The sequence below is a fragment of the Euprymna scolopes genome, chromosome 42, assembly GCF_053919585.1.
Source record: "Euprymna scolopes isolate OS-2025 chromosome 42, ASM5391958v1, whole genome shotgun sequence".
Classification (NCBI taxonomy): domain Eukaryota; kingdom Metazoa; phylum Mollusca; class Cephalopoda; order Sepiida; family Sepiolidae; genus Euprymna; species Euprymna scolopes.
This window is the reverse complement of record NC_136523.1, coordinates 23,673,863-23,698,643: the sequence shown is the minus strand read 5'-3', so window position 1 is coordinate 23,698,643 and position 24,781 is coordinate 23,673,863. Positions and strand designations below refer to the sequence as shown.

The 24,781-nt window shown below is 37.5% G+C and overlaps 1 protein-coding gene across 1 annotated transcript in view; it reads right to left on the bottom strand.

Moving 5' to 3' along the window:
• Positions 1-557: 557 nt before the first annotated feature.
• Positions 558-24,781, bottom strand: part of LOC145266966 (uncharacterized) — a 111,492-nt gene continuing 87,268 nt past the window's right edge. The window contains exons 3-6 of the mRNA XM_080122805.1: positions 24,764-24,781; positions 11,709-11,884; positions 6,646-7,082; positions 558-3,280 (exon numbers count right to left, since the gene is read on the bottom strand). The exon at positions 24,764-24,781 is cut by the window's right edge and continues 172 nt beyond it. Coding sequence (XP_079978931.1) covers positions 967-3,280; positions 6,646-7,082; positions 11,709-11,884; positions 24,764-24,781 — 2,945 coding nt within the window. The 3' untranslated portion in view covers positions 558-966. The remainder of the gene's footprint in view (positions 3,281-6,645; positions 7,083-11,708; positions 11,885-24,763) is intronic.

Below are 24,781 nucleotides of genomic sequence, written 5' to 3'. Positions count from 1 at the left end.
GCTCTGATGAACTTATAGCCTGTACATACCTTTGACTAACCCAACACAGCAAAATCCCATCCCTTCACTGTTGAGGTCCCTAGATGCCGGAAAACCTGTTACTTTAATAGCTTCTTACCTCGGACTGATAGACTTTGGAATTCCCTCCCTGTTTCCTGCTTTGTTGACTGTACTAATCTACAGAAATTTAAATGTAATGTGAACAGTCATCTCACTGCACAACTCCCTAGAGCCCCCTTCTAGACATAATGGCAAATAGTAACGTTCGAAGTGGCAATTGTTTCGAGGTGAAAAAGAGTTTAAAAAAAAAAAAAAAATTGCTTTAAATAAATAAAAAACAAAATAAGGAAGTTGGTTTTACAATGGAAGTTTCAGAAAAAAATGATTTTAATCATTTACTAAAAATAAAATTCATTATTTGATTTTCTTGTATTTTCAAATTAAAAAAAAAAATGAATTAAAGAAAATGTCACAATCGGCTAATTTGAAGAATGCGTTAAAAAATGTCCTGGGTGGAGGGGTATTTGTACAATAGAAACGTTTTCCCTTCCTTTGCGCATTTATTTTTGTGGTTTTGTTTTATTTTTTTCGGACGTGGTGGGGTGTCTGACGGGTACGAGCATGGAATGTACTTTCGGCATGTTGCATTCAAGTCACAGAAGCTTGAATAAGGCATGAAACCATGTCTCCCTTTTCCAGCTACTATTTAGGTAGAATAGAACAGACCATTAGATAAAAGAACATTTTTTTTTTAAATGACCACAATAGATACGCGAGCGTTTTAAATTAACTCTTTCATAGTCTGTGAGTTTATCCATTAGGCCACGAACACCAGCCTCCTTGAGAAACTGTCAGTGCTCCAAGAGACATTGTCTCCAATCCACAATTGTGAAGAGAGAACAAAAATAACAGAGAAATCCGTTTTTCGATCAACAAAAGAAAATAAAAGATGGATCGTTTTCCGGATTATATAACAGTTTCAAGAGCATCGGAATCACTGCCGCTCCCTTTGTCCCGAAGCATCAAAACGCCCGACGAATCCTCCAAATGTTTCCGATATTCATACTCTGCAAGGATCCGATTTTTTTCCGCTGTCGGATACAACTCTTCCCTATCCACGTCCCCCTCAACATCTAACTCTGACCGTGGAAAATCCTCCACTTGCTCAAAACTCATGTCTAACTTTTCCACTTTCTTCCGACGGTAACTGACCCCCTCCGGTCCCTGACGGAAATGAGCTCTACCCCGAGAAATGTTTTTACGTGATGACTCTCCGTGCGATTTTGACGATGGCCCGTTATGTGATTGACGAGACGGATACGGGGGTGGTGGTTTCTCTTTCCGTGGTTGGCTTTCCACATCGGAATTCCATTTCTGTCCTTTATAGAGCTTAACGTTATCATCCCTGTCCCTGTCTTTCTTTGATGGTGAAATGTACACGTTACACCCTTCAATTTTCCGAGTGTACGGCCCGTACTGTCCATAGGGCTGCTCTCGGGGTCCTAAACTATCATCTCCACCATTCCGATGGGGTGAAACCGAAGCTGATCGACTTCGTACTGAATTTGTGCACTGTTCGTTTTTGTTATGTTTCATATTCCGTTTTTGCGGTTCGGAAACTGTCCGGTTGTTCAAAATCGCCTCCTTTATCGCGGGCGCCATTTTTGGCGTTAACATTTGTGCAACAGGGGAGTGCGGCACATTGCGACATGGAGAATATTTAGCCGAAGCTCCAGAGATGTTCCCTCGGGTAATTTTTTCGTCTGGATCCAAACAACTGATAGATTTATCTGTTTCGACAACATGTCGTGAAGGAGAATATATGCGTTTCTGAGACAAATACTGTGGGAGTGGTTCTATTGGAGAGAAATTATCAGATTGTCCAGTGACGTTTCTGGAATATTCCATTTTATTTCCTGATAAATTATGTCCGTCCGGTGAATAATGTATTCCTATACTTCTACTCCGATGACTTGTTAATTGTCGATACGAAGTATCATTGTCGGGACTTGTTGGTGATTCTGTCGGAGTTTTTGGTAACATTTTCGGGTGTACAATAGGTGTATCACACAATTTTTTCACTTCCTGGAATGCACTTGGCGAATTATCTACAGACGTGCCAGACGCATTGCTACGGTTCGGATTGTTTCCTGGTGGAGAGAACTCTGTGGAAGTTCCGGATATATTTCCGCGTTCCTGCTTAGAATCCCCAGGTGAAAAGTCTGAGGTTAGAGATTCTGGGGTTACGCTTAAATCAAGCATGTCTTGATGATAAAAATTTGACGGAGTTTCCCGAGACGATTCCTTCACAGCGTATTCATACATGTGCGGTGAGAATTCTATACGTTCCTCTGGAGATTTCGCATAATGTCTTGATTTGGGGCCTATGTCAGCCATATTGGTCATGTGACTAATGTCTTTTTTGGGACTGTGACCAACATATTTGTAATTTTTAATTTGTTCAATTTGAGCAGCAGAATTTTGGTCGGTCTTTTTAGCAATTCTGCCATATAACGGATCCGCTGGTTTTGTAGCTTTTGAATAAAGACTTTCGGAAGACGATGGTTTTACGCCATATGGCGACGGTGTTCTACGATAAATTTGTTGGCCGTCACTGACAGGGATTCGTCTCTCATGAACGGAAGACTGGAGCATATCATGTTCAGGCGTGTCTATTTTCTCGTACAACGGAACGATAAAGACTGAATCGTTTTTCGAAGGCACCGTGTTTGACAGGGTCCTGCCGATAACAGACATCTTTTTAGAATCGACCATAGCACTATTCAGGAAGTACGGTGGGGCTGTTGTCGGTTTAGGAATATAAAATGTATCACTCTGTTTTATCTTTGTCATTTTTTGGGCAATTTCATGGTCGGGAATTCCATCTAACGAACAGAACGGAAGCGGCTCCATCTCAATCTGCTCTTGAGGGCTAAGATTGTCCGTTTGCTCATAAGCCATGTCGTTCATCATGGCCTCCGCAAAAACCTTTGCACTTCTTGCAGGCTTTTGTAATCCTTCATTATCGGCAAAAAGTTGTCGACGTCTTGGGGGTTGCACATGAGAGTAACCATCCTTTGATTTCGGAGTGGGAAACTGCGATTTTGCCGGTTGAGGTGTATATGCTCGCCTGCCAACCATATAACCCTCCTTGCCAACAGGATAGTAGGGTTGAGGCGTCTTTGATCGACGCATATGTTCCTGTTGGATGCTCTCGATTTCTGCCTGATGCTGCTCCTGGATGTTGCGCATATGAAGGCCAAGAATCAAAAGTAATTGCCTGAAACGAGAAAAGAAAATTAAAAAATCTCGTCATCGTAAACATACACAACAATGCAGGGATAAGGGTTACTGCGTGTACAGTAATCAATGAGATAGTATTGTAGTAATCATTAGTATTGGGGGTTTCGATAGAGTGTCTTACTTAAGGGGGCGGTTTGTCAGGAACTTGTTTATGTTGAACTTGAAGACGTCCAAGTTATAGTCAGGTGGGAAACAGGCGAACGGAAGAGAGTTCCACAATCGTGCACTTCTGAGAAAGAAGCTCTGCTCATGTAATCTACGTTTGGATTTAGGCACATATAAAGAGCGGGGAAAATTATTGACAGTAGTTTCAGCCAGACGGGTGTTTCTCGTGAAAGATTGGCGAGGGGGTGAGAGATTGGAGCTCAGACGAGCACTTGCCATGGAAATAACAATAAAACAAAGACAGGCTCGCAACGTCTCTTCTGTGGGAGAGAGGCTGTAGGGAAGAGAAAAGGGCATCCCTCACCAAACCACAAAGTCTATTTTGTACTCTGTCAAGGCAGGATAGGCTGTTTTTAGCAGCTCCTGCCCAGATGTGGCAGCAGTACTCCATCCTTGGACGTACTACCTCAAGGAAATAATGTCTTATGTAATGCTTTTGCATGCACTGAGCAGTATCAAATTACCTTGCTGGCTTAGGGTTGGGCGGGAAGTTTTACACAAGAAAGCCCAAATTTTGGGGAAATGTGAGAATATGTTTTTATTGTGATATAGTAGAAAAAAAGTATTTCTCAACAAAGTAAAGTGGATATTAAAGTGGCGCCATGCAGTCTGGCTTGATATGTTTAAAGACGTCACAGTAAACTATGTGGCTTATATCCAGCCAGGAAACCACCTCAGAGGAAGGTTTGCTATGATAATAAAATTTCTTTAGAACAAAAGATTAAGAGAAAGAGAGAGAAAAGGACTTTGGAGAAAAGTGAAAAAGGGAATTAAAGAGATATGGATTGAGAGAAAGAGAATAACGAGAGAAAGAGAGAAAGAGATTCAGAAGAAAGAAAAAAGAGAAAGGAAGAGATAATAGAAGAAGAGGGGGTAATCTCCAACCGACAGAAGAGGAAATGCTAATCTCAAAGGGATAATGGTCGGAATTAGGGCTCCATAAAAACGTTTGTTTTTGACAAAAGAAAGGACTTGCCCGCTGATCGTGAGATTGGATGCAACAGCTTTGGGGCTCTGGCCCAAAGGCTGGAACCCTCCCCAAAAAGATCTAAGTGGAAAAGCTCTTTCTTTCATCCTCCTACTAAAAAGCTATCTGAACGAATCTACATTTAAAAAATCCTGCATCTTGAAACCGTTACAAACCCAAAAAATTAACTTTCCTTTGCACAAAGTGTACCCTGAAATATCTTATGAATAATTATTCTCATTTATAAGAAAATGATCTACAATTTATTGATTTGATACTAGTTGTTGTTATTGAAAGCTACTTGAAATTTTTTTTAAAGTTATGTTCATGCCAGATGGTTGGCCTCTATTTTGAGTCAGGCTTTATGTCCATCAACAGCTGATAAATCTCAAGTAGTATCGTGGTGAGGCGTTCAACTAACATCTCTATATATTCCAACAGAAATGTTGCAGGTTTAATTGCAGTGCATAGATGTATGCTTTGGACGACAGAACTGTAATGGGAGAAATATTTAACTAAGAGAACAGAAACTACCCAAGAAATCAGACCACTCAAGACATTGGCGCTTTGAAATATCTTGTAGTATCAAAGGATACAAGATCCTCCGGAGAGTAAGTTTTGTCATACTGAATGAGAATCAAACCCAAGGTTGCATCAGCATTTTCCATCAGTTTATGGTAAGCTGCTGATGAAAGCCGATACGATTAGACAATCAGCTGTCAGCAGAAACAATGTTTTCATTAATAGGAAAAAAAATCACTTATTCTATTCTTTAAAAAAAATTGTTTCTGTTCATAGTTGTTTTTATGAAGAAAATTATTTTTCATTACAAAAAACATTTTATTGAAACTCTTTCATTACAAAAAAAAAAAAATTTGCAAGAGAAAACATACCATTAGAAAAAGCAGAGCAGAGGCATGAGAAAACCTAGTTAAAAACAGATGTTCCTGGCATACTACAAGCTGAAAGGGGTCATGATTGCTGAATCTGCTCAAATTGAAGAAGGCGAGAGGCAACATAGTATTAGAAAAGGTATAGCAGTCAATATCTCTGCTACAAAATCATCTCACAGGTGTCAGACACTTCAGAGCTCAAATCAGACTGATGAGGCATCTTTTGATTGACTGGACAACTGTATGATTCAAGACTCCCAAAACAAATGCTTTCATTAAAAAAAAAAAAAAATCGCTTATTCTATTCTAGAAAAAAAAAAATCATTTTCGTTCATAGCTGTTTCCATGAAAAAAATTATTTTTCGTTACAAAAAAATTGAATTGAAACTTTTATTACAAAAAAAATAAATAAATAAATGAATAAATAAAAAATCGCTTATTCTATTCTTGAAAAAAAAAATCATTTTCGTTCATAGCTGTTTCCATGAAAAAAATTATTTTTCGTTACAAAAAAATTTAATTGAAACTTTTATTACAAAAAAAATAAATAAATGAATAAATAAAAAATCGCTTATTCTATTCTTGAAAAAAAAAAATCATTTTCGTTCATAGCTGTTTCCATGAAGAAAATTATTTTTCATTACAAAAAAATTTAATTGAAACTTTTATTACAAAAAAAAATAAATAATAAATAAATAAAAAATCGCTTATTCTGTTCTTGAAAAAAAATCATTTTCGTTCATAGCTGTTTCCATGAAGAAAATTATTTTTCATTAAAAAAAATTTAATTGAAACTTTTATTACAAAAAAAATAAATAAATAAATAAAAAATCGCTTATTCTATTCTTGAAAAAAATCATTTTCGTTCATAGCTGTTTCCATGAAGAAAATCATTTTTCGTTACAAAAAAATTTAATTGAAATTTTTATTAAATTTGCAAGAGGAAATACGCCATTAGAAAAGACAGAGCAGATTCATGAAAAAAATCTAGTTCAAAACAGATGTTCCTGGCATACTGTATCGTCCAAAAAATCATAGAGCAGTGCAAACTGTTCACGGACATCTTAAAGATATCCGTGAACAGTTTGGGTTGTATTTTGATTCCTGACAGAACAGACTCATGGGAAAACCTAGTTCAAAACAGATGTTCCTGGCATACTACAAAGCCTCAAAGGGGTCACGCGGGAGGAAACATAGTATTAGAAATATTTATCCATGGTGTTTAGTTTGGTTGTTTTGTAGGGGAAAATTATTAAAATAATAAGCGACAGATGAAGATTATCACTCAAGTTAAAAAAAAAAATAATAAAAACTTACCTATTATCCAGGTTGTCTTCTGTGCCACTTCTGCCTTCCTGTTTACTGAGTTTCCTTCTCGGATTATCTGGTGTTCCGGCACTTGATGGGCGCACCGTTTCGCTCAAGGTCCGACAAGGTACATTGCGACCCTTTGATTGCCTTGAGCTGGACCTCTCCTCCAATGAATCGCATGTCCCTTCTACACTCCGACCGTGATAACTAAAACTTTGACTCCGCTTCACAATCCGTTTCTTGCCAAAGTCCGGTAAAAGGCCCCTCAAAATTGAGCTCTTGTCTACAATGCTGATGCCTCTTGAAGACACGGCTTCTAGAAGGGGCACAGGACTCTCCGGGCTCGGCGGAATGCCTGTATAGGTATTATCATGACATCGTGATGAAAGGTAAGAGTCGTCCCGGTTTGTGTGTTGGAGATCCCCCTGATCAAACGCTTCATCCTTAAGAAAAAAAAAAAAAAATTAACACATTAACAATGACTAAATGCAAAACTTTAAAACTATATGTATGTTTTGTTTATCGTTATTTTCATGGAAAGTGTTCGACTGAGCTTCAATCTATGGTCCCCCCTCGCAAAACTTTCACAAGTAACACTCGTCTAGCTGTAAACACTATCAATAATTCCCCCCACTCTTTATCTGTGCCTAAACCTAAACGTAGATTCCATGAACAAAGCTTCTTTCTTAGAACTGCACGCCTGTGGAATTGTCTTCCGTTTTCCTGCTTTCCGGCTGACTACAATATGGTTGTCTTCAAGTCTAACGTAAACAAGTTCTTGATGAGCCGTTCCATATAAGTTATCAAATTTACCAAATTTTCATTACTAATGATTACTATATTGTCCAATTTCTACTGTACACTCGTTAACCCTTATCCTTGAGTGGCCTCTTGGCCTTGATAATGTGATGATGCCTATGTAAAAAAAAACAAAAAAAACTCTGTATCATATTATTTGGTTCCTTTTGCCAGGAGAAAAGAAAGGCATACACAAATAAACAGATACAACACCATATTCTTTTATTCCTCTCTTTCTTCTTCTCCTTCCCAGGTGTAAGGTTTACACTCATTCCCTACTTAAAAAAAAAAAAATACTATGCAATCTGTCAGCTATAGCCTAATTCCTGGGCCAAACTCTCTGCAATATTTTAATGAACAACTTCCTCACTATTCTTCGTATTATTATCGCCAAACTTTCACGAGAAACACTCGTCTAGCTGAAACCACTATCAATAATTTTCCCCACTCTTTATCTGTGCCTAAACCTAAACATAGATTTCTTGGAACTGCACACCTGTGGAATGATTTTCCGTTTTCCTGCTTTCCAGCTGACTACAATATAGTTGTCTTCAAGTCCAATGTAAACAAGTTCTTGATGAGCCATCCCTTTAAGTAATCCAACTTACAAAATTTCCACTACTAACGATTACTACGATATTTTCTCATTGATTACTGTACACTCATTAACCCTTATCCTTGAGCGGCTTCTAGGCCTTTATAAGTGGTGACTCCTTTGTGTGTATATATATATATATATATAAATATATATGTTAGTGACGGGCCGATTCCAATATACTTCCCGATTCCGATACAATTACCGATTCTGATTCCTTGTAAATCTCTAAATATTTAACTAAAAAAAGTGTTATTTTGTACTGATTACTGTAAAAATACATTCTCAAACGTAAAATCACACTTGTGAGGGGGGGAGGGCGGTGATCTAGAGATTTTAGTTTTACTGGAAGTTTAAAATCAATAAATATTTATTTCATTATTACTATAAGCAGTGGAAGAAGTTTCTTAAACCAAAATTAAATAAAAAAAGATAATTTAAGGAATCCGTTTTGGCATCAGGAAATCGGCTCAAATTTGTTCCGATTCCGATATCCTCAAAAGCTCCGATTTTTCCAATTCCCGATCCCGATTAATCGTTCCAACACTCATATATATATATATTATAAAAAAGTGAACCATAGCGGAAATTCAATCGACTAAAATAAGATGGAAAACGGGGTGAGGAAAAGAAAAAAAATTGGGGGAAGTTACATGTAACAAATGTACAGTTTTTTAGAATATTTGGTAGTGGAATGGAGTTAAGAGCAGAGAGGAGTTTAAAAAAAAAATAAAAATAAAAAAATAATAATAATTTTCAGACTTATACCCTTGAAAAGATAGTCTGAATGAAAAGCACTTCGGGTGTATTTTAACGATCTTGTTTTTAATCAACTTATTTATTTTACTAAATTGTACATTTGCTACATGTAACTTCCCTCAATTTTTTTTCTTTTCCTCACCCCGTTTTCCATCTTATTTTAGTCGATTGAATTTCCGCTATGGTTCACTTTTTTATAATTATTCTAAAATTTTGTCAATCAAATAAAGTTTTATATATATATATATATATATATATATATATATATATATACATACATACAGGATGCGTCTGGTATTTGTGAACATCACTTATTTCATCTCTTTTATCTATTATTTAATCTTTTACTTTGTTTCTTTCAGAAAATTAATTATGGCAGATATTAATATAACTCAGGAAATGAAAAGACAGGCTGTAATAGTTGCAATAATGGCAAAACACAGGGATTTGCAAATTGTACAATTTCTAAAAGTTGCCCGATCGTTTGTCTTTAAAGTTCACAAAGAATTAGAGGACAAAAATGGCCCAATTTCTCCAGTTGCTAAACGCAAAAAGCATCAACAACGTTCTGACAGCATAAGAACACCTGAATTTGTTCAAAGAGTTCAGAACATCACTGATGCGAGCCCTCAAAAGTAATGAGGTCAATTGCAAAAGATCTTAATATCTCAGAAGCCACAATTCATAGGACTTGTCATGAAAATCTTTGATACAAGTCGTATGTGATGAAGAGAGGCCAGTTTATCTCCGAGACCAAAGAAAATCGGTTGGTAAGATCCAAGAGGCTTTTAAGCAAACTGAAACATCCTGCTGAGCAATAGATTCTTTGTTTTTTGTTTTTTTTTTTCAGACAAAAAAATTTTGACCAAGACCAAAAAGTAAACCGAAGAAATGACAGATGGCTATGTGCTGACCCTTCTGAAGTTCCAAAAGTCATGCACACAAAATTTCCAGCAACTGTTATGGTTTTGGGGGTGGGTTAGAAATGAGGGATATGTGATGCCGCCAAATTTCTTTCCACAAGGACTAAAAATCAATTCTGCTGCTTACATTGAAGTCCTGAGTACTGTTGTGAAGCCCTGGATTGATAGAGTAAGAAATGGAAGGCCCTATATTTTTCAACAAGACTCTGCACCAGCACATAAGGCTCAGAAGACACCAGAATGGTTAGCAGAGAATTTCCATGATCACATTACCATCAATTTGTGGTCTCCAAGCTCTCCAGACCTAAATCCGTTGGATTATTATGTGTGGGGCGTTGTTGAGAGAGATGTTAATAAACATCCTCATAACACTAAAGATTCTCTGAAAACATCCATAGTCAGAGTAATGCAAGATATCGACAAGGACCATCTTAAACGTGTCTGCCAACGGTTTAGGTCTCAAATAGAAGCATTAATTGATGCTGAGCGTGATTTTTTTAATAAAGTTAAAAAATAATATTTTAGTTTCTGTATAATAAAGTGACTTTTTGTAATAACAATCGATTTCTTTGTCTTTTTATTATTTTTAAAAAGGAAATATGTTTTCAAATACAAGACGCACCCTATATATATATATATATATATATATATATATATATATATATATATATCAAAACTGACTAATCTCTCTCATTACAGAAATTCCTAGATACATTTCTTGATTTTTTTTTTTAGATGAAGATTAATTATTCTTATTATTTGGATTCTTCGGACTACTGTTCTCATCTTCAGCATCATTTCCACAACGTTTTGGTCGATGTGTTTCTTGTCGAACTCAGGAATTTGGGCGGAATTTCAAACAGAACCCTTTTATTTACTGTCAACCATGACTGGATAAAAGTTCTATGCAATTCGCATTTGTATTTTTCAGTCGCCCACACTGAGGCTTGAACCTTCGACTTCAGGAGAATATTGCTTTTACAATTGATTTTTCTAAGTACTCTAACCACTGCGCCACTGGTCCCTGTGGTCAAGGCTGACGGAACGAGAACATGCTACTTCCATGAAGTAAATAAAGGGTTCCATTCGAAATTCCATCCAAATTCTCTGAATTCAACAGAAACATTCCCAAGTTCAACAAGATACACCTGAAGAATATATTTTAGAATTAGTTTTGCAACACTTCGTGGCAGTTTGGTACGGTTTGTGGACAGTCTTGAGTTTGCGATAGTTGACGAGAGTTAGAGTTTGGGGGTGTAGACAAAGGAGGACCAGCAATTGGTGCCACCAAAAAAAAAAAAAATCAATAATAAACGACTGGTACGTTGACGCAAAATGTTTTATAACCATTATCAAAAAAGGCATAAAGTGCTTGAAATCTTGAGGAGACTTGTTGTCGCTCAGAGTACAGGGAACACTAACTGATACTATTGATGAGAACTCCTAGGGAGTAAATAATAATAAGAAGAAGAAGAAGAAGAAGTTGTAGACTGACAATTATTTCCCCTCCCAATCTCCTTTCCTCTCATCCTCCCTCTGCCCATTTTCCTTTCCTCCCCCTCACCTTCTCCCCCTGAGGAGTGAAAGCACTTACCAGACTTCAACTGGATTAGTGCAGAGGGGACTGGAAAGTTGGGGAGACTTATTGCCGCCCAAACTGATTGCCACCCAAAGTGAAGACCAATGGTCATTGTTAAGGAGAAATCAACAACAAACGACTGTTGCAATAACAAATTTATTTGCAGAGGTTGTCGAAAGAGCTAAGGATTACTGGAAATCTGGAGTGACTTGTCACCCAGACTCCAGGGAACACCACCGGTCTTTGTCAGTGAACAATCTCTGATGATGACCTGTGTGAGAACTCCTAGTGAATAAAATAATAATAATATAGGAAGGATAGCACTAACCAGACCTCCACTTTTGCCACTCCCCACCCCAAAAAAGAATACCATGAATTAGAGCAGAATCTAAAAAAATAAAGGGGTCAAACTTACATCTAGTTCATCTTGTTTGTTCTTTTTCATCCGGTAGACTCGAAGCGTAATGACATAGGAAATAGCGCAGACGAGGCCAGCAATGAGCGTTATAGCACTCAACACGTACAGCATTTTGGGAAGGAGGGTTTTTATATTGCAGCTGCTGCTTCCATAGAACGGCAGCGTGAATAATTCTGAAAAATAAAGCAACAAATAACAAAATTAGAAAATCCTATTTTAAATTAATAAACATCATGCATATCTCAAAATCAAATACAACTAATAAATAGAATTGCTTTCCTGAGGAATGCAATATGGTCATCTTTAATTCTAATAAAGCTAAAATAGAAGTGCTTTCCTGGTGATCTTTAGATCTAATACAACTATGATAAATAGAAGTGCTTTCCTGGGGGATACAATATGGTTATCTTTAAACCTAATAAAACAAAAATAGAAGTGCTTTCCTGTGAGATACAACATGGTCATCTTTAGCTCAAATACAAATAATAAATAGAATTGGTTCCCCGAGAGATACAACATAGTCATCTTTAAATCTAATAAAACTAATACATAGAAGTGCTTTCCTGGGGAATACAACATGGTCATCCTTAAATCTAATAAAGCTATAAAATCTCCTCACTAACGTGATGTACTCACAATAACCCTTATCCCTGAGTGGCTTCCGGGCCTTGATAAGTGGTGATCACTGTGTGAAAAAAAAAAAAAAAAAAAAAAAAAAGAAGTGCTTTCCTGAGAGATACAACATGGTCATCTTTAGATCAAATACAACTAATAAATAGAAGTGCTTTCCTGAAGGATACAACATGGTCATTTTTCGATCTAATACAACGATGATAAATAGAATTGGTTCCTCGAGGAATACCACATGGTCATCTTTAAATCTAATAAAACTAAAATAGAAATGCTTTCCTGAGAGATACCACATGGTCATCTTCAGATCTAATACAAATATAAGAAATAAAATATTGGATTTTTACTAGTGATGGGACGATTCCAATATTTTTCCCCTGATTCCAATGCAACTACGAATTCCATATTTAATTCCCGATTCTGCCCCAGCCCCTGATAAATGTGTAGACATTTTCTGTAGATTTTAGATTTTACTGTTTTGTTTAAAAATCAATATTTATTTTTTTAACATTATAACCAACAGTGGATGGTTTTGTTTAAAACAAAATCAAATAAAAGAAAACAATTAAAGGAATCGTTTTTGGCATCGAAAAATAGGCACACATATTTCCGATTCTGATACCCTCAAAAGTTCCGATTTTTCCAATTCCTGATTCCTATTGATCGTCCCACCATATCCGAAAGCCATATATCAGCAAAATCCTATATTGAAATACAAAACAACTTTAAAACAGTTTCAGCGCTTTAAAACTAAGCAAGTCGGTAAAAAAGTAAGTAGAAAAAACAGAGGAGGTAGGGATAAGAAGAGGGTACAGAAGAAAGAGAGAGGGAGAAATGCAATATAATAAATAGAACTGCTTACTTTGGCCTACAATCTGATCTCTTTTTTTTTACACTTATCAAGGCCCAAAGGCCAATCGAGGATAAGGGTTAAAGAGTGTACAGTAGTCAATGGACAATATAGTAATCGTTAATACTGGAAATTCGGTAAATTTTTTAACTTAAGTGGAACGGCTCATCAAGAACTTGTTTACGTTGGTTGGGCTTGAAGACAAGCATATTGTAGTCAGCTGGAAAGCAGACAAACGGAAGACAATTCCACAGGCGTGCAGTTCTAAGAAAGAAACTTTGTTCATGGAAATCTAATACAACTATAAGAAATGAAATATTGGATTTTTAGGAAATCCAAAAGACATATCAACAAAACCATATATTAAAATAGAAAACAACTTAAAAGTTTCAGAAGTTTAAAACAAAGCAAGTCGGTAGAAAATTAAGTTCTTTGTGTTTGGTAAATATTATTTGTTGTACGAGGTGCCTTCAATAAGTTTCCAGACTTTTTTTTTTTTTTTTTTTTTTTTACAAGCATTTAAAATTGGTGTCGACTCTTGAAAATTCAGTATGTTATTCCTATACATCTAATGAGATGACATGACTGACCAATTTTTATGATTTCAGGTTCAAATGAACAGCAACAGCAGGAATTGGAATGCGCGCTACTAAAGCCTGATTGTCACAGCTGGTGAATATCAAAAATGCAATCTGGACACTTTAGAAGAACGATATGCAATAAAATTCCATTTTAAACTTGGAAAAACTGCCACTAAAACGTATAGAATGCTTCAGCGTCAGTTTTTGAGTGGTATGAGAGATTCAAGGAAGGCAGGGAGTCTGTCAGGGATGATGATAGGTGTGAGAGTGGTAAGAAGTCAGAACAGCAGAATTGATTGACCAAATAAAGAATTTCATGGAAAAGGACTGTCGTGTGTCTATAGAGACGATAAGTGCACAGTTTGATGTCAGTGTGAGAACTGTACACACAATTATTCACAAGGAACTGAAGATGCGGAAGATTTGCACAAAGTTTGTTCCAAAAGTGGTCCACCCTTGTCACAGACTATTTGACCAAGATGGGCATCAAGACAGTTCCTCACCCTCCCTATAGTCCAGACCTTCCCCCCTGTGACTTTTGGTTATTCCCTAAGCTCAAGGAAAACCTTAGTGGCTGTTATTATAAGACAATTGGCTGTGATGAGAGTCATTGACACAAAAGGGCTTCCATGAGGCGTTCCAGAAGTTGTAGGAATGGTACAAGTGTGTTGCAGCAGGAGGAGATTACTTTGAAGGAGACTGGAGTTTCATGCGTGTATTATCAATAAAAATGCTAATACAATAAAAAAGTCTTGAAACTTATTTAAGGCACCTTGTATATTTTGTTTTTGATTTCTCGCCTGTTAACTATACTGCATGATTGCTTGAAATTTTACTAAATGTTTCTTGTGCAATTATGAGTCGCATTCCAGAGGTGACGTGGATCGTAAACAAAATGAAAGAATTTCGCTTTTGCTTTCCAGGATTTTCAGATCTGACCTCGTTGCTCTTTTGAAAGGTTCCAAGGGTGTGCCTGTAATATGAACCTGTCCGCGCATGGGAACTCCAGTAATATTTATTGGAATGAAAGTCTGTGACTCTTGTTTGTTGTCGTGCACACGCAATGATGTCACAAATGGAATAATACGAAAAAGAGATTGAATGATAAGAGAAGCAGTGGGAGGAGATGGATAATAAAGATAGTTAAAGGAGAGGCGAAAGAGGAGAGAGAGAGAGGGGGTAAAAAGAGACATAGGGAAACAAGAGAGATGAGATGAGAAGAGAGAGAGAGGGGGGGAAAGAAGGTGATAACATACTACGGACATTAAATTAGTGTATCTATATGTTAATTTAATGTTCGTAATATGTTATTACCTTCTATTCATGGAAGAGAAGGGGGGAAGGAAGAGAGGGAGGGGGAGAAGGAAGAGAGGGAGGGGGAGAAGGAAGCGAGGGAGGGGGAGAAGGAAGCGAGGGAGGGGGAGAAGGAAGCAAGAGATGGGAGAAGGAAGAGAGAGAGGGGAGAAGGAAGAGAGGAAGAGAGAGAGGGGAGAACAAGAGAGAGAGGGAAAAAGGAAGAGAGAAAGGGGAAAAGGAAGAGAGAGGGGAGAAGGAAGAGAGAGGGGAGAAGGAAGAGAGGAAGACGGAGAAGGAAGGGAGGCGGAGAAGGAAGGAAGGAATAAGGGGAGAAGAAACAGAAGGAAGAGAGGAGGAAGAAAATGGGAGAAAGAAGGGAGGGGGAATAAGGGGAGTAGGAAAAGAGGAGGAATAAGGGGAGTAGGAAGAAAGGAGGAATAAAGGGAGAAGGAAGTTAGGAGGAATAAAGGGAGAAGGAAGTTAGGAGGAATAAAGGGAGAAGGAAGTTAGGAGGAATAAGGGGAGTAGGAAGAGAGGAGGAAGAGAAAGGGAGGGGGAATAAGGGGAGAAGGAAAAGAGGAGGAATAAGGGGAGCAGGAAGAGAGGAGGAATAAGGGGAGAAGAAAGAGAGGAGGAATAAGGGGAGAAGAAAGAGAGGAGGAATAAGGGGAGAAGAAAGAGAGGAGGAATAAGGGGAGAAGAAAGAGAGGAGGAATAAGGGGAGAAGAAAGAGAGGAGGAATAAGGGGAGAAGAAAGAGAGGAGGAATAAGGGGAGAAGAAAGAGAGGAGGAATAAGGGGAGAAGAAAGAGAGGGGGAATAAGGGGAGAAGAAAGAGAGGGGGAATAAGGGGAGAAGAAAGAGAGAATGAACAGAGGGGGAATGAAGAGAGAAGAGGAAAGAAGAGAGATGGAGATAGAAGAAAGAGGAGAAGGAAGAGAGAAGGGGGGAAAGAGAGAAATCGTAAAGTATGATATTTTAATTCGTGCGGGGTTCATATTTATTATTTATTATTATAGAGCCAATTATCTATTGATTTCAAAAGTTTTAAAAAGAAAATGTGACTTGAGTCCCATCAGCTAGAATTGAAACCAAAACATTTAGAACTCCAGCCTTAGCTGTTACCATTGGAGCTATCGACAGATGGATAAGAAAGCATTAAAATTTTAATGTATGAATGTATATTTGCATGTGCATAGAAGTAACAGGTTTAGTCGACTTATTCCTGAAAAGTTCAATTCATTTTTCCACAACTATTTTTACTTTTTTAAAAACCATATTATCTAAGCACAGAATATCAAAAATTGTAAAAATTAATGCAAATATATATATGTAAAAGTGACCTTGTCTGTCTGTCTGAGGAACGGTCTCTACCAAATTACTTTATTAATTTTTGGACTACAGACTTGAAACTTGATATATAGGTTGGTTGGTTGGTTGGTTGGTTTGTTGTCTTACGGCATATCAACCCTTTTCAGGTTATTTAATGCCGAATACAGTGATTTTGAAGAACAATTTTTTAATAGAGTATATTTGTTTTTTTTTAAGTCGGTTTCTATTTAACCCATTAACCTATTTGGGACCCTAACAGGTACTACCACTCCGGGTCAGAGTGGACCTGGGAACAATGGCAATTAAGGGGTGGCTCCACACTCCTCAAAGCCCGCAAGCTGGGGCCTCACCATCGGATATAATTTAAGGTCATATCCAGGACCTGATATATAGGGGATTTGAACGTGTGAAACAAATTCAATTTGGTTTTAGATAGTGAAAATAGCTGCTAAGGGGTTAAAATTGAAACATTGGAACTTGGCAGGCATAAGTTGACTAAACGTATCTTCTATACATTTGCAAATATACATTTACATGTCGGACAAGATTTTTTAAAGTTTCGATATGCATATGGACTTAACACAGATGGCGGCGATGTTTTATGATTTGTCACTGTTCTGAGGGAGACAACTCACTGTAAATTGTAAAACTGCACCTGAAAACGAATAAGCCTGGAGAACTATATGTTTTGGTTCTAGCTGATGGCACCCAAATTATTTGTTTTTTTTTAACTTTTGAAATCACTAATATATAAATATATAGTAGTAATTACAAACATCACTCCTATATATTGGGTACAATCAATAGAGAATTTGTTCTATCATAAAAAATACAAAATCTGCATCAATTAAAATATCATATTTAAGCGTATTTACAATCCGGGCCACGCCAGAGTATGGGAAACTACAACATATTGGGTACAATATAATAATCAATAGCGAATTGGTTCTATAATAATTGATACGGAATTTGCATGAATTAAAATATCATATTGAAGCATATTTGTTGTGGGGGTACAAATCACCCCTATTTAAGAACTAAGTGGAATCAACCAATTCTATGAATACCACTGGTTTCAGAGATTAGACGGAGACATTCATACCACGTTTAACCGCATGCTACGAACACGCCCATGTCATACCACTTTAGTGGCTCCCGTATTCTTTATGATGAATACATATTATATTTATACACTTTACACTACTTGTGGTTTCTTTCATTTCTGACCCCTAACACGGGTCTACCACAATCTTTTATGATTGGGTGACCTACTAGGCAAGCCTGCATTTCCCACTCATAAAATATGCATACATGTATTTTGATTTATGCAAATTTGTTATTTAGCGGGACCTTTGAAAATTCCATAATGGCATTTTTCTATATATAATATATTGCTGCTGGGCATTCTGTAGACGTTTATTGTGAGTGGAGACCTGCGATATTATTGTATCCCTTTTGTTAAAACTATAAAAGTACATCCAAGATCCTAAATGGAACATGTACATCAAATCTGTTGCCAAGGCCGCTGGAAAAATGGTGGGATCTTTCTATCGATCCAGTAGATATCTCACTGCTGATGCAATTCTCTATCTATATAAGAGTCAGGTACGTCCAAGGATGGAATACTGTTGCCACATCTGGGCAGGAGCTGCTAGAAAGAACTTGTCCTGCCTTGATAGAGTTCAAAATAGACTTTGTAGCCTCATAGGAGATGTCCTTTTCTCTTCCTTGCAACCTCTATCTCACAGAAGAGATGTTGCGAGTTTGTCTCTGATGTATCGTTACTTTCATGGAAAGTGTTCGACTGAGCTTAAGTCTATGGTCCCCCCTCGCCAAACTTTCACAAGAAACACCCGTCTAGCTGAAAACACTATCAATAATTCCCCCCACTCTTTATCTGTGCCTAAACCTAAACGTAGATTCCATGAACAAAGCTTCTTTCTTAGAACTGCACGCCTATGGAATTGTCTTCCGATTTCCTGCTGACTACAATATGGTTGTGTTCAAGTCTAACGTAAATAAGTTCTTGATGAGCCGTTCCATATAAGTTATCAAATTTACCGAATTTTCATTACTAATGATTACTATATTTTCCAATTTCTACTGTACACTCTTTAACCCTTATCCTTGAGTGGCCTCTTGGCCTTGATAATGTGGCATTCCTGTGTAAAAAAAAAAAATCCAAGAATGGAGTACTGTTGCCACATCTGGGCAGGAAGCAGCTTATCCTGTCTTAACAGAGTTCATAATAAACTTCATAGCCTAGTGGTGGATGCCCTTTTCTCTTCCCTGCAACCTCTTTCTCACAGAAGAGACGTTGCAAGCCTGTCTTTGTTTTATTGTTATTTTCATGGCAAGTGCTCATCTGAGCTCCAATCTATGGTCCCTCCTGGCCTAACTTTCATGAAAAACACTTGTTTAGCTGAAACCACTATTAATAATTTCCCCCACTCTTTATCTGTGCCTAAACCTAAACGTAGATTCCATGAACAAAGCTTTTTTTCTTAGACTAAGCTCGTTTCCTTTAATAATTACAAGAAACCTTCTCAACCACCAATAGTAATGGCTAAAGATACATTATTTGAAAGTACTTGGTTCAAACTCCTCGGCTTAACGTTCACAGGGAATACGAGTAAGAACAGATGCACTGAGGGCATTGCCAAGGCTGCTGCAAAGAAGGTGGGCTCCCTCTACCATGCTGTAAGGTTACTTACATCTGAAAATATCTTATACCTCTACAAGGTCACCATTCGCCCATGTATGGAGTACCGTTGTCACATTTGGGCTAGTGCATCTGCTACTAGTCTCTCTGTCCTGGACAGGGTTCAAAAGAGAGTCGCCAACCTGATAGGTCCTGAACTATCATCTATATTCTCTTATAAAAAAATGTTTTTATAGGGAAATATTTTTTTATAGGGAAATATTTTACGCCAAGAGACATAATAAAATCTCAGCAAATCATTTTCGAAAATCAAAAACACCCGATTGTAAAAAAAAAGCCTATATCTCTTATCAAAAAAAAGATTGTAGGGGAATATTTGACATTACACCGGCCCTCGCTCCTAGACAAGGTTCAAAAGAGAGTCGCCAACCTGATAGGTCCTGAACTGTCATCTAAGCGTAAGCCTCTGTCCCATCGATGAAATGTTGCATCCCTCTGCCTGTTTTACAAGTTTTTTAATGGTGGATACTCCACTGAACTACAAGCCCTTGTACCCCCCCTTGACGTAAATACCCCCGACAAACAGCAAAGTCCCACCCCTATACAGTAGAGATCCCTAGGTGTAAGAAAGACTAATAGTTTCTTCCCTAGAACTTCTAGACTTTGGAATTCCCTTCAAGATTCCTGCTTCCCCAACTGTGCTGACATGCAGAAGTTCAAGCATAATGTGTACAGACATCTTGCTACTCAACTCCCTACATAGTATCCCTGCAGCATGTCCCTGATAGTAGCCCAGAGTGAAAAGTAATAAAATAAATATATATAAGAGCAAAGAGTTAATAAAACATGTTAAAAAACACTTTGAAAAAGAGTTAAAAACATAGAAAAATGCGGGATCGGATTTTGCATACAAAAGTATTTGATGAAACAACAAGTAAGTCAAAGATCTTACTTGATAACAAAAAGTGAAGCAGAGGGAATATGGTGAAGAAAAAGGTGATTACACGTGAATGGATAGTCTGGTGAAAGGTAAATAATCCAATGACGGTAAAATCCAACTAGCTCTACCTACGTATTGAGCACTTTTGAAGTAAATACTTAAAGTTTACGCATAAATCTATACTTTCGTATATTAATTTTATGTGAGTAAATTAAGTAGTTTTATATATATATATATATATATATATAGCAAATACTGACTCAACGGGTCACTGGAGGTGTTCTAGTTAAGATTAAAAGGGGTTGTTTGAAAAAACATGTGATGGAAAAGAAGTTAGAAGGTGGAGAGGTAACAAAAAGTCATTTTATTATTTGCAGTGTCAGCAATTTTCTTTTTGTTTTTTATTACTGCAACAGTGAGTGTGTATATTATTGCCCCGACCCCTGGGGAACACACCCTGCTCAAGTCAGTCAGCAGATGGATGACGTGGGCAGGGCAGGAAAGGAATGCCTGGGAAGCAGCAACTGATCTGCAGACCAGCAACTTGTGAACAAAATGAACAAATTAGCAGCAACAGCAGCAGAGGTGACGGTCGCTAAGTGGTTAACAATAAGAACTGGCAACCTGGGTGTGCCAAGTCAAATGCAAGTCATTCCACAGAAACAGTTTCACTTAGGGACGTTGGATACCTTTACGGGGGGGGGGGTTCCTCCAATAAGCAAGAATATTTTGTTGGTATTTGTTGTGGTTCGGGAGCAAGACACAACTCGAAATTTAATGGAAAAAAAGATATATCGAAAAGAAAAGCAAATACAATGAATAAAGAAAGTGGTTGTATGAGAGAGAGAGAGAGAGAGAGAGAGAGAGAGAGAGAGAGAGAGAGAGAGAGGAGGGGAGAGAGAGGGGGAGGGGAGAGAAAAAATGGAGGAAGAAAGAGAAAAAAGAGAGAAAGAGAAAAGAGAGAGAGACAGACAGACAGACAGACACAGAGAGAGAGAGAGAGAGATAGAGACAGAAAGAGAGAGAGGAGAGAGACAGAGAGGGAGAGATAAAGGCAGAAAAAGAGATAGACAGAAAAGGAGAGAGACACAAAGAGAGAGAGAAAGAGAGAAAAACGGGAGAGAGAGAAAGAGAGAAAGATAGAGTGAGAGAGAGAGAGAGATAGATAGAGTGAGAGACGAGAGCGAGAGAGAGAAAGGTTGTCTATATTTTTAAGGTATTAATTCCTATTTCAATCATGGAAATTCTTTCGCGTTGAGAACAAAAAAACAAACAAAAAAAAAACACAAACACACACACGGGATTATTTTGTCTCTCTCTTTCTCCCATGATAAAACATTCGCTTATTCACCTAAGCAGCAGCACTCCTCCTTTTCTTTTTTTTTAATCTCTTCCAATTCACAAACGGACGAGGCAACATCCAAAAATAAAAAATCTTCATACGTTGCCACCTCGGATTCCAGACAGCAGCTAAATTTTCATAATTTATCTTGTTCTTTTATCATAAGTTTCGCTCCAGGTTCGCATTCCAGTGCCTCTCGACAGCTGATACATGGGAGCTTATTACTATGCCTCTTCATACTGTGGTTAACGGTACAAACTGACAACCTGGCTGTTCCCAGTTCAAATCCAGTTCGTTCCACAGAAACACTTTCACTCAAAAACGTTGAAATCAATGTGTATCATAACCCCCTCCTCTCCCTTCAAAAAAAAAAAAAAAAGAAAAATCCCGAACCCTAACCTCCCCACAAAAAAAAAAAAAGAAAAGCAAGGAAATATAGGTCTTCTCGACCTCTGAAAACCAATTGTTAAGTTTTATTAGCTCTCACTCAATAAACGCTTTAAAATAAGTTAAAACACAAAAAAAATAATCCTATCCAGGTAGGTAGAAGAGTAACTTATCTTGCCTTTGGTAACAGTTCTTATATATTTGCTTCTTTTTTTTTTTTTTCTCGAATCGTTATCTATAGTGCAAAATGTCTTAAAATCCAATAGATCTTATTGTTTTTGTTTTGTTTTTTGTTTTTTTGTTTGTTTGTTTTTACTTACATTCACTCATAACAAGGCACATCGTTACTGGGACGTAAGGGCTACTATTTGGGACCATGCTTACGAAAGATTAACTAGATGCTGGTTTACATTACATTTAAACTTTTGCATATCAGTACAGTCAGGGAAGCAGGTAGCAAGAAAGGAATTCCAAAGTCTAGCTGTACAAGGGAAGAAATTATTAGAGTAGAAACCTTTCGGGACCTCATCAGTGAAGGGGTGTGATTTTGTTGCAAAGTGGGTTTGTCGGGAATATGTACCTCGAGGGGGCACAAGTGCAGCGAGTTCATCAGAGCACATTCCATCAAAATATTTGTAAAACAGGCACAGAGATGCAACATTGCGAGGATGAAAATAGACACAAACTTTAATAAAGACTTTTCATATCTATCTGTGTAAGTATACTTTGATAATGATGTTTCAGTTTGAAGAAATATGGTATAATAAAATTATGGGGTGTTCGTTCGCGCCTGACCTCCATAGAATGGAAATATGTCACAAAATTTAACAAGGTTTTTTAATATAGATCCACAGAATATTGTGATAAGTGTTTCAGTGTGAACAGGTATGGTATAATAAATTATGGGGGTTTATCTATTTTATTTTTACTTTCATCATATTTTGCTTTGGTTTTGATACCCCCAAATTCAACCCAAATTTATAACCCTTCCTTTTCATAACCTATCATACTTTCATAAATCAGAGTCCATTTTCTGTAGGCTGTTTCTGAACCCAGTTAACGACGGGTACTTTTGCTAGTATATATATATATATATATGTGTGTGTGTATATATACGTTTTTATTTGTTTTTGTTAGCGATACTTTTTGAATGAATTCAATTATTTATACGAAAGTGCATTTTTACCTAAATGCGAGTTTGGAATAATTTTCCCTTAGACCAATTTGGTACTCCCTAAATGGGGAGCAGCATATATATTATTTTTAAAATATATTTATCCACTGACACATGTTCTATGACTCATCAGAGTAGCTGAATCTAGGGAGAAAAAAAATTTTTAATTAAAAATAATATAACTTGAGCCTCTCAGCTATAATCCACCCATCCACCAACGTAGACCCCTACTACCAGGTCTCCTTCTCCAACATCAGGGGTCTATGTTCCAACCTTCCAGAGGTTGAAACACAATTACAGGAGACAAAACCAGATATATTCTAAGTGAAACTGACATAGGGCCAACCACTTCTCTAGACGAATTCATAATTAAGCTTCTTTCTTAGAACTGCACACCAGTGAAACTCTCTGCCGCTTGCCTGTTTCCCACCTGACTACAACTTGGACGTCTTCAAGTCCAACATAAACAAACTCCTGACAAACCGCCCCCTTAAGTAAGACACTATCAAAAACCCCAATACTAATGATTACTACAATACTATCTCATTGATTACTGTACACGCAATAATCCTTATCCCTGAGTGGCCTTCGGGCCTTGACTTGATAAGTGGTGACCTCGATGTAAAAAAAAAAAAAAAAAAATCGAAACTGAAACCAAAACTTATGAAGAATTCGGTTAGAGTCAGTGCAGCTGCAGGAGTTGACATCAATCTATCGGAACTTCAAACTAGATTTTTTGTCAGGGTTTACTCCATTAACTTTTGCGTTTCCCAAGGAGTAGAGCTATTTGCCCATAGCTGGTTAAAAATTTGAAGATATTTTCTTTTTTTTTTTTAGAAAATAATGGGAGATCCTCAATCCTCATTGTAGTTATGGTTGCATCAAAATTCTTAAAAAGGGTCAGGTGAAAGAAACGCAAATTTCATAAGTGAAAATTTAGAAAATATTTCAAATTTTGACATCATTTTAACAGTATGCAAAATTTCAATACAAGTTAGTGAATTTTTTAAGAAACGGCTAGAAACTGGTGAGTTGCTGCGAATCTGTCTATAGACTGAATACAATGGATTACTTTGATAGTCAGATGCATCACGAGGCACAAAAGTTCTTACGCCAGACAGTAAGTCATTAATCCGCATATTCTTTTATCCTCTGATTGCACCCAAGATTGGTTCATTTGTTTTTTATTTGTCTGTGATCAAAAGAAATTGAGAGACTGATTTTTTCATAGAAAATTCTGTTTTGTATACACCCAGCTCAATACACGGCACCACACACGCAGCTGGCTCTCAATACACGCCACCACACATGCAGCTGGTTCTCAATACATGGCACCACACATGCAGCTGGTTCTCAATACATGGCACCACACATGCAGCTGGTTCTCAATACACGGCACCACACACGCAGCTGGTTCTCAATACACGGCACCACACACGCAGCTGGTTCTCAATACATGGCACCACACATGCAGCTGGTTCTCAATACATGGCACCACACATGCAGCTGGTTCTCAATACATGGCACCACACATGCAGCTGGTTCTCAATACATGGCACCACACATGCAGCTGGTTCTCAATACATGGCACCACACATGCAGCTGGTTCTCAATACATGGCACCACACACGCAGCTGGTTCTCAATACATGGCACCACACATGCAGCTGGTTCTCAATACATGGCACCACACATGCAGCTGGTTCTCAATACATGGCACCACACATGCAGCTGGTTCTCAATACATGGCACCACACATGCAGCTGGTTCTCAATACATTACACCAGCCACAGCTACCTTATTACGTTACAAGTTTCTCCTGCCAAAGCAGAAGTGGCCAGAGTAATATTGAGTACTTACTATTTTCGGAATAGTTCA